The sequence below is a fragment of the Ochotona princeps genome, chromosome X (assembly GCF_030435755.1).
Source record: "Ochotona princeps isolate mOchPri1 chromosome X, mOchPri1.hap1, whole genome shotgun sequence".
Classification (NCBI taxonomy): Eukaryota; Metazoa; Chordata; class Mammalia; order Lagomorpha; family Ochotonidae; genus Ochotona; species Ochotona princeps.
The window spans coordinates 93,514,192-93,530,310 of NC_080865.1; the positions used below are offsets into that span (position 1 = coordinate 93,514,192).

Below are 16,119 nucleotides of genomic sequence, written 5' to 3' on the forward strand. Positions count from 1 at the left end.
TATAAGGTTGCTTAGCTCTGTGGGTTCTCTTGTGTTTAATAAGGTGAGTTCTGAATGAATCTTCTTTAGACTCTCAGATTTGAAGGGCTTTCTCTTCCATGTGAATGTTGTGTTGGCTGTGCAGCTGTGCTTTATGAACAAAGGTTTCCCTACAGCATGGGCATTGAGATGGTGTGACCTGAAGCATTTACTAAGATCTGAATGCCATCTAAGTCTACTTTCACACTGCTGACATGGACAGGATTCCCTGTAAATGTGAATTGTCTGGTGCTTAATAACTTTGGGATAAAGCTGAAGCTTTTCTCACACTACTTAGAGTGAACCGTTGCCCTTGCTGCGTGGCCTGACCCATGACATGTTATATATTTCAAAGAGAAAGAGTCTCATTTATTGGTTGGAAGCATATTTGCCGCATTCCCTCGAAAGGCTGGGTGATCTTTCTGGATTCTGTGGTTCACCGTGATGTTCTGTGCCAGTTGTCTAGCGGGAAATTTTTCTTTGTCTGTTTCTGGATACACGGCGTCGTGGTGGTGAGGGAGTAAAGATTACATGATACTTTTTGCTAGCATCATTTCTGAGCTTTAAACCTGTCAGGACAAACAGAAGAATGAGTCTGTTTCCCAGGGGAAGAAGATTATAGAAATGGAGTTTAAAAAGTCAATGATGACTGCTTTGAAAAGATGCAGGAAGTAACCAAATTCTGGGCCAGGTTGAGCAAAATCCCATCCTGCCACTTCCCCACGTCCCTCCCTGCTTCTGAACGCAGCCATACGCCCACTGAGCAGTGTGACAGATAAACAAGAGATAATTCTGAGAAATGGAAAGGAGTAGCTAAACACCACTGAGACAGTGGAGAAAGAAGAACAAAAGCAGTGTTTCTTCCATCTCCAATTCCAGCCCAGCTCCAGCTTCCAAAACCCTCAACCAATCCATGGAAGTGTGGCTCGGCAGGGTTATTCTTCTGCAGCCTGAAAGAGAAACTTTCTGGCAACAGCAGACATACCACAGACAACTGGAAAAGGAAATCTGCCTGGATTCATGTCAACAGGAGTGGCCAGTAGACCTATAGGTCCTCCACACTGGGCTGGAGATGCCCTCAGGCCCAGCTGAGACAGAAGAAGTACACGCAAAATTGGCAGGAGGAACCCAAACGTATTAAGAAGAAGGCATAGAAGGCCTCCTAGACACTGGAGCTAGGAGACCACTTCCTCTCAATCGGATACTCGGGTGGGTCGGCAAGCAGTACCCAGCCACTGCATGTGCCATGACCTACGAAGCCCCTCAGATTTGAGACACCCTTGCTCTCTGAGAGACATCCTCGCCTAGGGAGATGACCTTCACATCCTCAAGTAGCACTGACAGCAACCCACATAAATCAAGCAAGTAAAACAACACTCTGACAATCCAACTGTCGCAGCAAGCATAGCCCACCAACGGGAGAGCGCATCTGCACACTGAACTGCAGCAAGTACTTTGCCTGCTAGAATAACAGACTTAATAGGGTCCAGCTCCTGATAACTTGACAGACAACAGAGTAGGGTACAGCAAAAAAGGCAACAAACATCACTCACGAGACCCAGATAAAAGAAAATCACAACTTCAGTGTGCAAACAAAAGGAAGCTGATAAAAGGGTAATGGAAGTAAAACTCAAAAACAACAGAAAAGCAACAGATAAGACTGAAACATCGGAAACTGTGGAAACGAACTGGTATACTTCTTTCCATCTGAAAGGCCGAGTTGGAGACAGTGAGAAGAGAGAGACAGAGAGAAAGAGAGAAATACAGTGAGAGGGCGACTGCTCTTCTATTGGCTGGTTCACTCCCCAAATGGCTGCCAAGGCCAGGGCCAGCCAGGATGAAGCCAGGAGCTTCTTCTAGGTCTCACACGTGAGGGAGGGGGCTCAAGCACATGGCCTACCCTCTACTGCTCTCCCAGGCACATTAGCAATGCGTCGTATTGGAAACAGAGCAGCCGTGTCGTGAACCAGGCAAAATCTGGGAAGTGGGAGTCACAACTGGAAGCTTAAATCTCTACACCACAATGCCCGCCCAGGAGCAGTACACCGCAAAGTAAGGAGTGATACAAAAGCAGTCTCAAAGGAAATTTAAAAAAATCAATGAGCCTGGGGTCCGGCGCGATATCCTAGCGGCTTAAGTCCTTGCCTTGCATGTGACGGTATGCCATTTGGGTGCAGGCTCTAATCCTGGTGGCCCACTTCCAATTCAGCTCGCTGTTTGTGGCCTGGGAAAGCAGGAGAGGATGGTCTGAGCCTGGCGACCCTGCACCCAAGCGGGAGAGCCAGAAGAATGTCCTAGCTCATGGCTTTGGATTGGCTCTGCTCCATTCACTGGGGCCATTTGAGGAGGGAATCTCTGGACGTAAGATCTTCCTCTCTCTCTCTCTCTCTCTCTCTCTCTCTCTCTCTACATCTGGTTTTCCAACAAAAATTAATAAATATTCCAGAGAAAATGCATGTGTTTATATTTTCACATCTGGTTAGGATAGTCTATTATACAGTTACTGTACACTTCTCTAAATGAAAAACAAAAAGAATATAAAACAATACTGAGAAGGCCATTAATTTATAATTTGCATGGTGGTCGCCATATGTCAGAGAAAACATATGGTATTTGTCTCTCTGGGATTGATTTATTTCACTGAGCATGATGCTTTCTCGTTAGAACCATTTGATAACTTGCAGTATTCCATTCTTTCTAATGGCTGTGTGGTGATCCGTACAGTAGATGCCCCACTCTTTCTTTATCTACTCCTCTTTGAATGTGCATCAGGCTTATTGCCATGTCTTTGCTATTTCAGACTGTGCTCCTGTTAATCTAGCATCACAGGTCACTTTTTCACATTCAGTTTTCATTTCCTTTGGAAATTTTCCTAGGAGGATAGCTGTGTCATATGCCAGATTTTTTTGCAGTTCTCTAGACGCGCTCCGCACTGACTTCCATAGTACTTGTACTAGCCTACACTCCCAGCAAGAGTGAAGCAGGGTCCCTTACTCCCCACATCCACACCAGCAGGTGTTGTTAGGAGAGTGCTGCATGTAGGCCAACCTCACTGGGTTTAGGTAGAACTCAATGTGGTATTTATTTTTATCCTCATGATGGCTAGAGAACCTGAACATCTTTTCATGTTCACTAGCCATTTGATTTTGCTCTTCTAAAGAATCTCTACTAATTTACTGGCCCATTTTTTTGCATTGGGCAAATGCAAATCAAGCCGGTAATGAGAAGTCACTTCACTATGACCAAATCCTAAGATTAAAAAATACTGACGCTGCACACTGACAAGGATGCAAAGAAACTAGATTTAAAAAACTCAAACTGTATAGGACTAATGGACACACAAACACACAGACATAAATACAAAGTAAACTTGGGTGACCAGAAGAAGATCAAGCGATAACTTTGTGATCACTCTCATGGCAAGAAACGGAGTAAAGTGCACGTGGGTGCTGTTTCTATTGCATTTGAAAAATGCGTAGGGATGCAAAATTGAGCACAATGAAATATTCAGTTGAAACTACAGATGCAGTGCCTTTACAATATGAAGCCATTGTACAGATTTCTATTCAAACAAATTCTCCTCTTCTCACGATTACTCTTACCTATAAAACACATTCCAAGACTGTCCTTCAAATCTTGCAGACTTTGAGTCTATGATTCTTCCACTCAGTGTAATAAATAGCACCACTGTAAGGTGCAATGATAATGCTCTGAAAGTACAACACTGATGAAATGGGATGGCATTATTTTCAGGATATGTTCCAAATGTTTTGATGGGCAGAATACTACGTCCTATGTCTTTTCATCACTCTTCTGACATACAAAGAGAAAGATAAAAGGAAAGTGATGTGAGCAATGGGAATCCAGTGCTGTTGCAGTAAGCTTGGTTAGAGATGACAGTTGAGAAAGGAAGGGGGTGAGATGTGTAGATACAGGAGATAATCTGAAGAGAGAGCTCCAAGGACTTGATCGATTGCAGAACAAAAGCCTGAGGTCAAGGATTACAGAGGGGATTGTGACCTGATCAGGTGCTGCCCACCACTGAGACAAGAAAAAATATGGCAAGAGCAGCCTTGCAGATGGGAGGAGGAGGATCATCGATCACCATATCTATTTAGATGAAAGGAGTCAGACACGGAATAAGCAAGCTGCCGGCAGACGTGGGCACTGCCTCCAACCCACAATATCAAGCTGAGACATTCAGTTACCTGGAAGACAGAGACTCCCTCTGGGAAGGAGGCATTTTCTGTGAGACAAGCACACATTACACACACAACAGTGAAGAAAGGCTAAATATTTACCTAGGTAGGCAGCATCCTCATAGATATTTTGCATTACATCGCCATAGAGGGTCTTCTGAGAAGGGTCCAGTAGCTGCCATTCGTCGTCAGAAAAACACACGTTCACATCTTCAAATGTCAACAAGTTCTAAAGACGAGAACGAGAAGGGGTTGTGCATCCAGAACTGGCCACTACATCTCAAAATAGACACAACAGGTCTGGTGCTGAGGAATCAAGCAGTGCGCTCTCTAGCGGGCAAAAAGCAAAATGGCAGAAAAGAAGCCAAGAGTGGCACTTAACAGCCTTGGAAGTACCCAAGTCCCATTCCCACCTACAAAGCAACATAGGTGGTAGGCAGCAGCAGCAGTGAAAAGCAGAGCCAAGCATATTGTGGGACTCCCTGAAGACTCTGCGAAGTACACTTGGCCTACAAGTCAGGTACGATGAATGCACATGTCACCTTGCACTTTTTGAAGCTTTTACCCTCAGAAAAGACTCAAACGAGTGGGGTGTGCCTGCTGTGGGCAAAAAAGAGCCAGAGAAAACTTCTTTCCCTCTTTATGAGCATTCTGAGCTGACAGGACACCTTTGCAAGCACATCTGTCTGCCTGGAGGTGAGCATCCTGCACTAAGAAAGAACCAAATGTTCACCAGTCATACAGCTTGTTCCCCTGGTCATTATTTCCCCATAAATTCACAAGCCAGATTAAGGAGAAAACCAACCATAGCCCAAATTGAATGGTCCACAGAACTGGCCAAGAATGGCAAGTGTCTGAAAAAGAAGGACTTGAGGTCCGTCAGCATACAGTAAATGTGGTTTCATAGCGTAGCCCTGAAGCATGATTTTCTTTACACTCCCCTCTGACCCTAGGTTAACGTAAAAGGTGAGGCGGTTGTGTGTGTGTGTGCAGCGCATCCTCTACTCTCTTAAGTTTTCAGGGGCAGAGTTCATCACATGAATGACAGGGCTATGAGGTTTACTTATGTCTGCGCATCAGGTCAAAACTTACTTCCCACGATTGGGCCTGCTGCACTCCCCCCTGGCAGACACAATAACTGTTGAATGCCCGGGTACCTCAGTAATTCCCCCAAACATTCCGGTGGAACTAATGACTACAGATCCTGGGAGGAGAGCCTGGCCACGGGCAGGGTGCAGCGGGCACTGTGCTATCACTCTGCCTTCACTGGCAGCACATGTTTGAATCATTGCCATTTCCCCAATTCTTTCCGTCCTTTTAATTCTGTTTTTAAGTATCTGCCCTTCTCCAGAAGCTTGAAATCTAGGCCCACAGCTTTCAATTCATCTTGACCCTACAAGAGGAAAATAGCCATTTGTCTTTTCTTAAAGAAGCTGGGAAATCTCTGCCAGGAAATCAGAAGACTCTGAGCAGACTGAATCTCTCTCTCTCTCTCTCTGTGTGTGTGTGTGTGTATGCACACGCGTGTGTTTCAGATCCTGACTAGCTGACTGAAAGCAGCAACAGAGGAGTGGCTTGCGCTTCATTCCCCGATAATCCCCAAGCCTGATATGCACCTCCTCCTCCTCCCTGCTCTGATTTCCTGTTGCACATAAGGGGCCTTTCTTCTCACCTCATCCTTTGTTTCATCAGGTTTTCTTTGGAAGTATTCTACCAGGGTCACAGCCTGATTGATGGTCTGTGGACGATGCTTCTGCACCCAGGCTCGGGTCTCCTGGGGCAGAATGGCCAGGAACTGCTCCAGCACCAGCAGTTGCACCAGCTGCTCTTTGGAGTGTAGCTCTGGTTGCAGCCACTGACAACAGAATTCCTGAAGTCGGCTGGCGGCCTCGAACGGTCCAGGTGCCTCACAATAACAGAAGTTCCGGAAGCACTCCTGGGCTTTCTCGGGACCTAGGTTCCCTAGCGCTGGCATGCTCTCCTCACACTTACTGGATCTCCGCTGCACAGTCACCTTTGTCTCCCTGAGTGCCCTCACTGGGAAGTCTAAGGTGGCATCTACCTTCAGCTCTCTCCTCATCTTCCTTGGGGAGTGTTTGCCTCCTGAGTGCGCTACTGACATCAGCCCACCTCCACCTGTGACAATCGAGGTCAGAACTGATCCAAACATAGCGCCAGGATCTTCTTTCCAAGTGAACTGAGGAAGAGAAGAAAAAAATGTACATGTCAGCCAGAAAACACCTTTCACCTGCGACCTCCCATCAGAACTATGAACATCAGACGTATGCCCTGCTTCTTTGTAAAAACCATAGATACGGGGAGAGAATCAAGATGGCGGAATAGAGTATTGTTGAATTTGTGTTGTGGCTTTTCATCTGAGGGGATGATATTCTGCCATTACTCTCAGATCAAAGATGGTCTCCCAATGAAACTGTTGCATTTATCTGGACAATAAGATGCTGGACTCTCTGCATGCTCCATGCCCGCAATGATGGAATCATGACTGGCTATGAGCTGTACTGCTGTAATAATATGGAGGAAACCAATATGGGGGGGAGGGCTTGGGGAGGGTTGGGGGAATCCCAGAACCTATGGAACTGTGTCATAAAATGAAATAAAACAAATAATAATAATAATAATAAAACCACACAAAGGTATTGGGGCACTCAGTATTGGTAACTGCAAGAGTTAAGGTCCTCGGGCCCAGCGGCATGGCCTAGCGGCTAAACGTCCTCGCCTTGAAAGCCCCGGGATACCATATGGGCGCCGGTTATAATCCCCGCAGCTCCACTTCCCATCCAGCTCCCTGCTTGTGGCCTGGCATAGCAGTCGAGGACGGCCCAATGCTTTGGAACCCTGCACCCGTGTGGGAGACCCGGAAGAGGTTCCAGGTTCCCGGCTTCGGATCGGCGCGCACCGGCCCGTTGCAGTTCACTTGGGGAGTGAAACATCGGATGGAAGATCTTCCTCTCTGTCTCTCCTCCTCTCTGTATATCCGGCTTTCCAATAATAATAAAATCTTTTAAAAAAAAGTTTAAAAAAAAAGAGTTAAGGTCATCTTCTGCTTTACTAAATTGGGAATCACAGCTAAGCTCAGATGAGACAAAATGCCAATGAATGCCCTCTTTTTTGGTAACTGCTACAGGAAGTTCAGTGAGAGGAAATCTGCACCCACTGGCCAAAGGCAGCTTCAAACTATCCAACACACAGTCTGCTTCCTGTCTCACTTTCACGGAGACAACACAGATGAGTCGCCCTAGAAGTTGACACATCACGCCTGTCCTCTGTGTTTACTCAGTGAATCAGCTTGCCTCGGTACCTGTTCATGAGGACAGAAGCACATATGGGTTTCCCAAACCGTTTTTGCAACAGAACAAGCTTAACATATGATTGCCCACCCTACTTAAAACACAAACCTTCTTCACTTACTCGTCTACTTCCTGCACCACGGGATATTAAGCTTCCCAAGGTATAAACCGTGGTAGGCAATCTGGGATACAGTGAAATCAGAGTGGAAAGCAACATATGAAAGCTTTATTTCACTCCCATGTTTATTGCTGCTCAATTCCCAACAGCAATGATATGATGACTGGCTAACCCATATGTGGTATGCATGTACTATGGAATACTATTCAGGCATAGAACAGGAAGGAAATCCTGCCTTTTACAACAAAACGCTTCCAAGCAGACACCATCAAACTCCATGAAATTAAGCCAGTCTCAAAGAAAGCAAATACGTTTCCCCTGACATTTAGCAGCTAATATACAGAGTAAAAAATGCAGTGGGGCAGGCACTGTAGCACGGTGGGTCAAACTACGCTTACAGTGCTGACATACTGCACAGGCACTGGTTCAAGTCCTCACTGCACTAATACTTAAGTAGCTCCTGTTAATGTGCCTTGGAAAGGGGTGGTATTTGCCTGAAACCTTCATCTTCAACACAAAACTGGGAGTGCCAGAAGCAGCTCCTGACTCCTGGCTTCCAGCTCCAGTCCTCCTGACCATTTGTGGAGTGAACAAGCAGACAGAAGATACCCATGGAGGAGACCCAGAAAAAGATTCTGACTCATGGATTCCTGCCCAGCCTTTGAGACCATTATCACAGTGTACAAGTGGGTGGGAGTTTCCCTCAGTCTCAATACTTTTCACATAACTAACCACAAAAACTTTTTATCAGTGCGTGGCAGAGTCTTCAGGGTGGGGGAGAAGGGAAATCACAGAGCCTATGAAACTGTATCATGAAACAAACAATGAAATAAGTAAAACGTACTTGCTGAATCACCCTATTTGATCTCTGTGCAGGTCAACACCTGCCACGATGAGCATCCTGTGCTGTAGGCCACAAGCATGCACAAACTGAGGATCGGCTGCTTTTCCCATCCCCTGTGCCCAAGTCCACTACCAGATACCCTGGGTGGTCATCACTCTCACACAGTCACCCTGCCATGTGGTAGTTGCCCTGCACAGTTTCCCCAACGGAGCAGTTCTCAGAGTCTCTCCTTTGACTAATAAAATGCTTTGCCTGTATGGAAGACTCCCCACCCCTGCCGCCTCTCTCTGTGTGGGGCTCGAAGAGCAAACAGGTCACTGATTCAACAAGATGCCGACTAACAGTCAAGGTCACTGTGTTAACACATGGAGAACAAGACCACACCAAGGTAGAGACCTAGGTGTGAACCAGGGCGGGGGTCAAGTTGTTTCAAAGAAAGACTGATTGGCCAGGGCCATTTCCTTCACCTACCTCTGGCCTATGGGAGGTGGCTTCCACAGTCGTGCAGATGACAACTGATTCCTAGTTCTCTCCTGGAATTCCTCGCCTGAGGCTATTCGCTGCCCTATGTAAGAGTGTGTATTTCACAAACAGGAACTGCTTAGACAAAACCCCTGTCACGTCTGTTTGTAATCTGCGTGCCAGGAGGCTGGATGGCAGGCAGCAGGCTCACCCCTCCGGCAACGGGGAACTGGAGGAATCTGTGGGGGAGACCCCGCATCTCTCTCTCTCTCTCTCTCTCTCTCTCTCTCTCTCTAAGGAAATACAGGGCAGTGGCAATCAAACAGCATGGGACTGAAACAAAAATAGGGAAGAATAACAACAGAAGAAAGGGAGACGCCAGAAGTAGGTAGGACACACGTCAACAGGCAACTACTATTTGAGAAGCAAACGGAAAAGAACAGGGGCAGAAAACAGGCAGGAAGTAAGAAACAAGGCTGCTACGTCTCACCTCATAGAAAAACCTGCTATAATGTCTCACCTCATAGAAAAACCTGCTGTAAAAGGATAAAGGATCTAAAACTACACCATCACGTTACTGGAGGAAAACATTGGGAGCACAGAGTAAGACTCAGGCACAGGCAAACTCTTCTTAGGAAAAACCTCAGAAGTAGAGGAAGCTAAAGCAGAAGTGAACAAAGGTGACTACATGAAGCTTAGAAGTGTCCGTTCCACAAGGGCAACAGTCAATACATTGAGCAGACAGCCAACAGGATGAGGAGGATTTGTGCACTGTGCTGCTGGTAAGGCAGTAAGAAACGAACATCCAGGCTCTGCAAAGACTTCAGAAAATCAAGCCTAGCAGAAAGCAAAACAACAAAACAACAAATAATTGAAAACCTAATAAAAAGCTATTAAGGAATGCAGGAAGGATATGAAAGACACTTTCAAAAGAGCGATTTCAAAAGGCTAATGGACACATGAAAAGTGCTCAGGCTCCCTAGCTATCAGGGAAACACAGATGAAAACCACATTGAGGTTCCATCTAACTTCAGTGAGACTGGGCTGCATTCAGAAATCTGCTAACAACACCTGCTGGTGTGAATGTGGCCTGAAAGGTACCGCGTTTCACTGCTGGGGAAAATGTAGGCTAGTATAATCAGTATGGAAGCCAATATGGGCAGTGCTAAGACAACTGAAAATGATGTACTGTATGGCCCAGCTATTCCACCTTGGGGAATATATCCAAAGGAAATGAAATCTGCATTTCACAGAGCAGCCTGCAACTCTATATGTATAGCAACACAATGCACAATAACAATGACATGGAAGCAACCCAGATGCCCATGGAAAGAGGGCTGGATAAAGAAACCATGGTACATCTACTCCATGCAATGCTATTTATGGTCAGAGAAATGTCAGTGCCAAAAGGACAAAGAGCATATCTTCTCTCTGATATAAAGCAAGCATTAAGTAAAGTACTACACACACACACACACACTAACACACACAAACTGCACCGGGGGGATGATCACTCTGGGAAGTAAAGCTACGACAGAGTAGGCACCTCTAATCCTGAAAAAAAGCAAAACTCCCAATAAAGCTTACAACACCTTCCCATTGCATTCATATGTGCTCCATCTTTTCCTATACGTGCCATAGCTTCATGCATTTAAAGTTCAGCTTGGATCCATGAACTGCGGGACTATGCTACTGAGATGATTTGTGGACAAATAGCAGGAGAGGAAAATGTGGAGGGAGGAAGGAGAGGTGGAGGGATGAATCCCTGTGCCTAGAAAACAGTATTCTGCGAAAGAATAAAAAAAAAGAGCAAATAAAGAAAACAAATAAAAGCACAATTTAAATAACAAGACTCTGCCAGGATGCTGTTTAACAGAAGAAAATCATACCCAACAGTGACTACATGTGAAAATGGCCAAGTGCTTTAAGTGCAACCTAGGGCAGATTATTTCACAGCATTCACTGTTGTAAAACATCAAGGGCTTGGGCCCGGCGGCATGGCCTAGTGGCTAAAGTCCTCGCCTTGAAAGCCCCGGGATCCCATATGGGCTCCGGTTCTAATCCCGGCAGCTCCACTTCCCATCCAGCTCCCTGCTTGTGGCCTGGGAAAGCAGTCGAGGACGGCCCAAAGCTTTGGGACCCTGCATCTGCGTGGGAGACCTGGAAGAGGTTCCAGGTTCCTGGCATCGGATTGGCGCGCACCGGCCCCTTGCGGCTCACCTGGGGAGTGAAACATCGGATGGAAGATCTTCCTCTCTGTCTCTCCTCCTCTCTGTATATCCGGCTTTCCAGTAATAATAAAATCTTTAAAAAAACAAAAAAACATCAAGGGCTCAACCAACTGACCAAGGTCTGAAGTTAGGATCCAAGACTATCCCCAAACCGGGTTTTGCTTTCTTCTTCTTTTTAGTGTATGATTATGGAAAACACCCGAACAAGTTCCCCCTGTTCAAACCTTAGATTACACAACCGTGGTCTCCGAAAGAAACCTGACAACAAAATGCTGTCACTGGACAACACCAAGATGTAAACTCAGGCTCACTTGCAAACACGGGCTGCAGCAAACAAAAGCAAACTGGGATCCCGGTGGCCAAAGGCCCCTGTGCTCTTCCCGGTCAGAACCGGCTCGGCCAGCCCCATAACACACGTGCTCGCCGTTCCGTCCCCCACACAACAATACCTGAGGGTCACGGCCAGGAGGTTAGAAACCAACATCTTCGCAAACACAATCACGGGAAGACTCGCCCCGGCCTGGTTTCACAAAGCCCAAGATGGCACCCATGAAGCCTCTCCCATCAGAAGGCCCAACTCGTGCACACAGCCGTGAAATATGTGAGGAAAAACGACGTGTGGGATTGAGTCAACTTCCCAAGAGAAGCCCCTCGTCGAGAATTACCTAGTTGTGAATTAAACTTACACTTTCGAAGTCTCTGGACAGACGGGCCGCCATCTCGCCCCGACGCCCAGGAGAAGAGCTGTGAAGCAATCCAGTGGAAGAAGCCCTGTCGTGCAGAGGCTTGCTTTCACGACAGTCCTTGTACCCACCTTTATGCAATGTCATTGGAGGTTCTGAGATGATTGACAAGCACGCTGGCCACTCTCTCCAGGGTATGTGTGGAAGAGATACTAAGTAGACAACTACCAAGAGACGTCAAATAAACACTAAGTAGACAACTGAGCTGCCCGACTCTTGTGCTTTTCCGCACCCATGCATGGTGCTCAGAATTCAGCTCCAACACTGAGCTCCTGGTGCTCACCCTAGCCTCGCTCTCCTGTCCCTTGGCCTCTTAACCAATCTGACTCACCCAGTTCGCCACATCCAAATGGGGGGGGGTGCACAAGGATGGATTCTCTGGGGTCACACAGTAGGCATGGGTCTGGGGATGGTGTGTTTGACCTCATGTGTGAACCTGGAGTTGGAGCGAATGTGATACGCTTCCCACAATTTTAGGAAACCCTAGAGAAAAGAACAGCAAAGGATGTAACGCCTCACAACCCGGAGGGATTCACCAGCCATGAATTCGACTTTCAACCCCCCTTTAACGATTTTCAGTTGCTTTCCTGTCTTTTTCTGAAACGTCTCTTCATCGTTCAGAACACAGATGTAAGTCACCTGTTATCTGACATGCTGTTTTCGGGTCTTATTCCGCACCTACCACGTAGGTTGGAGCTGTAGGCTGTTCCAATTGTAGTTGTTCCAACTGTAGGTTCAAGAAATCTCACTTGCAAAGCTCCTGAGGTCCTGGGAGAGCCCAATGCAACTAGAACTCTGCCTTTATTCAGGAGACCCTGTGAAGCTGCTGCGTGCTGCAGATATATTTGAATCAGTACAGGAGGTACAGCACCCCCAGCACTGACTAAGCTAAAAGGTGGTACTCGCCATTCCCAATCCCAGATCGTTGGACACATGGCTGCTGTGCAGCACGACACTAAGCTTGGGATGTTGCCTTAGACATCGTGGCGTTCCGCAACCCATAGAACTTGAGACGCTTGAACTATCAGATCTCCATGAACACTTGTACAACAGTAAAATAAAAGGATTTAATTCAGTTTTAAGATGTGAGTAGCCTTGAGACAGAGGAGAGGCTTTCAGATTATTGTTTCATAGTATGAACACAGCTGTCATCCATGATGGCTTTCTGGTTAGTGACTACTTTTTGGCAAGTGTAGATGAAAATCTATATGAGACTTCATCCAGATTTGGGCTTGTAATATGGGAATTGGAAAAGATGCAGAATGGCCAACAAGTTGGAATGGATTCTACCAGCACGCACAAAAGGCCCTGGATTTTGGAGATGAGCTGTGTTAGGAGGGGAGGCCAGGTCGACACTGTATGGTCATGTGATTCTCCTTCCAGAATCTGCCTGGCCTTTTACCATGTCATTGAGCTGGTCCCTACCCTGATTTCTGCAGTAAGCGAAATTCTCAAAGTTGTGTGATGGTGCACTGCTGCAAACATGGTGTTACAGGTACCTCTCACATGCTGATTTCAGCACAGGCACAATTCATGATCATTTACCTCAGTTCACACATGCCCCATTTGCATGGCTTCCTAAGGACACAGTTACTGACAAAAGACCTGGGTACAGGCTTGCTTGCTTAGATTCATATCTAAGTCTTCCTCCCTTCCTGCTATTGAACATCAGGACATTTTGCTTTCTCCATTTCCTTGTGTCAATATGTAAGGTGATTGTCGGGTCCATCACACTGGGCTCTCATCACCTTTGTCGAAGCAAAGACTAGAATTGGGCTGATACTTGTCACAGCTGTAGCTCTGCCTTGAAGTGAGCTATGGTTTTCACACCATTTTCTCTTAACCAGCTGCTTTCTGGAGCCACCTGCCCGCCACATTGCAAGCCATATTAATCAACGTTTACAACCGTATTGGCTACTGTCCTTTCAGGTAAACTGCCTCTGGAAAACAGTTTGAGGTTTAGTGTTTTGCCCCAATTTTATTTAAGTTTAATCTCACTCTTTGTAATGGTGAATGAATCAATTCTAGCCAAAGTGTTTCTGTGGATGTTTCATCTCTACAGATTTAGGATGCTGTCTTATTTCCTTCCAGCGGATTAAATTTGGACCATTCTCAGATGTAATACAATGCAATATAAACTAAGACAAGAAATCAAGATAAGACAAATGTGTAAAGAAGCAAAGTACTGAAATTGTAGAAACAGATTTCAAAAAATGGAAACTGGACTCAAAAATAGGTTTTTTTTTTCTATTTTGAAATCAAAATGGTGTGTTTTTAACCTTTTCATTGTTTCTCTTGAACTTTGTAAAGTGACACTGCTTCACCTTTTTTCACAGAACAGTGTTAGACGCATAGAGGTTCGTCCCTCATCTCCTTCCTGCCTTTCCCCCGTACTGTTTTCCCCCAACCTATTGCAATTGCATATTCATTCACTTCACATCCACAGGCTTCACTTCATAATATAAAATGGTAGAGAAAAAGAAAAGTGAGAGGAAGTAAAAGAAACCTAAAGCGAAAATAGAAATCCTCTTCAATTCAGGAGTATCGATCACTCTGCACACAGCATGTAATTCCCAGCTTGTCACAGATCGGAGAGAACACATGATATTTCTGCTTTGGGGAGTGGCTTATTTTACTAATACGATGATTTCCAGCCGGGACCACCTTGTTCCCAACGACAAGCTCCCAGGCATTTTTATGGCTGTGTCGTATTCCATCAGTTGTTGGGCGTCTGGGTTGGTTCCACATCTTAGCTATTGTACATGTGCTGCTATGAATGTGGTGTTATATGAAACCTGATATGCAGATTTCAGTTCCATTGGATATATTGCCAGGAGAGCGATGGCTGTGCAATATCATAGATCTGTTTTTGGTCATCTCAGATGTCTCCACATTCTCTTCCCTAATGTTTTTCTTGGTTTACTTTCTCCCCATGAGTGCCGCAGGGTACCTATTTCCCCACATAATTACCAGTGTTCAGTCATTCATTTTTTAAGACTTCCACTTGAAATTAAGCATCAGGGAGAGTCCTGGAGAGAGAGAGAGAGAGAGAGAGAAAGAGAGAGAGAGAGAGAGAGAGAGAGAGAGAGAGAGAGAGAGAAATGAGAATGAATCATCAGCTGGTTCAGCCCCCAAATGTCAAATTCCACAATTGACATAACTGAGCTCGTCCAACACTAGGTAGTCAGGAGCTCCTCCAGACTTTCACACCCATATGAGTGCAAGGACCCAAAGAATTGGAACAGTCTCCTCTGCTTCCTTAGGTCACTAACAGGAAACTAAGTTGGAGGTGTATTATTCGAGATTCAAAACAATGCTCCTGGGCCCAGCCTAATAGTCTAATCTTAATGTCCTTGCCTTGAACACTCTGGGATCCCCTATGGGCACTTGTTCTAAATCCGATGGCCCTGCTTCCCATCTAGCTTCTTTTTTTGTGGCCTGCAAAAGCTGTCTAGCACAGCTCAAGCCTTGGGACCCTGTAGCTGCATGGGAGACCCAGAAGCGGCTCCTTTCTTCTGGTTTAGGATCTACGCAGCTCTGGCCATTGCAGTTACTTTTGGAGTGAATCATCAGATGGAAGATCTTCTGTTCTGTCTCTTCTCCTCTCTGCACGTCTTACTGTCCAATAAAATAAATAATTCTTACAAAAATTGCCCACACTGGCTATGACTTGGTAGGGCAGAATCCAGGTACTTGGAACTTGACACAGATCTCCCACATGTATGTAAAGAACCCAATCACCTGAGCCTTCACCATTGCCTCCCTAAATGTACATTACCAAGAAGCTGGATTTATAGTTTCAGCTAAATCTCTAATTGATACTCCGCATTATGGAACCCAGTGTTCCAGGTAGACCTGCTGTTTACTTAGCCATTCTCATTTCCAGATCAATTTGATGGCCTATACTAAAGTGTGTCTCCAGATACAATGGGTGCTTTGTTCTAAATCCATAGTAGCTCTAGTTCCTAAGAAGTTCTGAGTACAAATGGTATCAGAAAACCCTAATGCATATGAAAGCTTTTTTCATCCACTCTTTCCATGACTTAATTTATTAACAAGCAGAAATCATGCTCCAAGTCAAGTATTATGGGGATGGGATGGTAGCAGGGAACCCACAGGCGACTATGGAGAAAATGACCTTGAAACCATGAGGAGCAAGGAATGTGCTTCTGGTGTGTGGTTCCATTTTCAGTGTG

At 45.8% G+C, this 16,119-nt stretch overlaps 1 protein-coding gene across 1 annotated transcript; it reads right to left on the reverse strand.

Annotated features, from left to right (window-relative positions):
• Positions 1–480: 480 nt before the first annotated feature.
• Positions 481–11,948, reverse strand: LOC131478657 (zinc finger protein 75D-like). Its single transcript, XM_058659169.1, has 4 exons — positions 11,867–11,948; positions 5,890–6,414; positions 4,320–4,446; positions 481–587 (listed from the first exon to the last, which is right to left on the reverse strand). The coding sequence occupies exons 1-4, from the start codon at positions 11,897–11,899 to the stop codon at positions 481–483; spliced, it is 792 nt and encodes a 263-aa protein (XP_058515152.1). The 5' UTR covers positions 11,900–11,948.
• Positions 11,949–16,119: the final 4,171 nt, after the last annotated feature.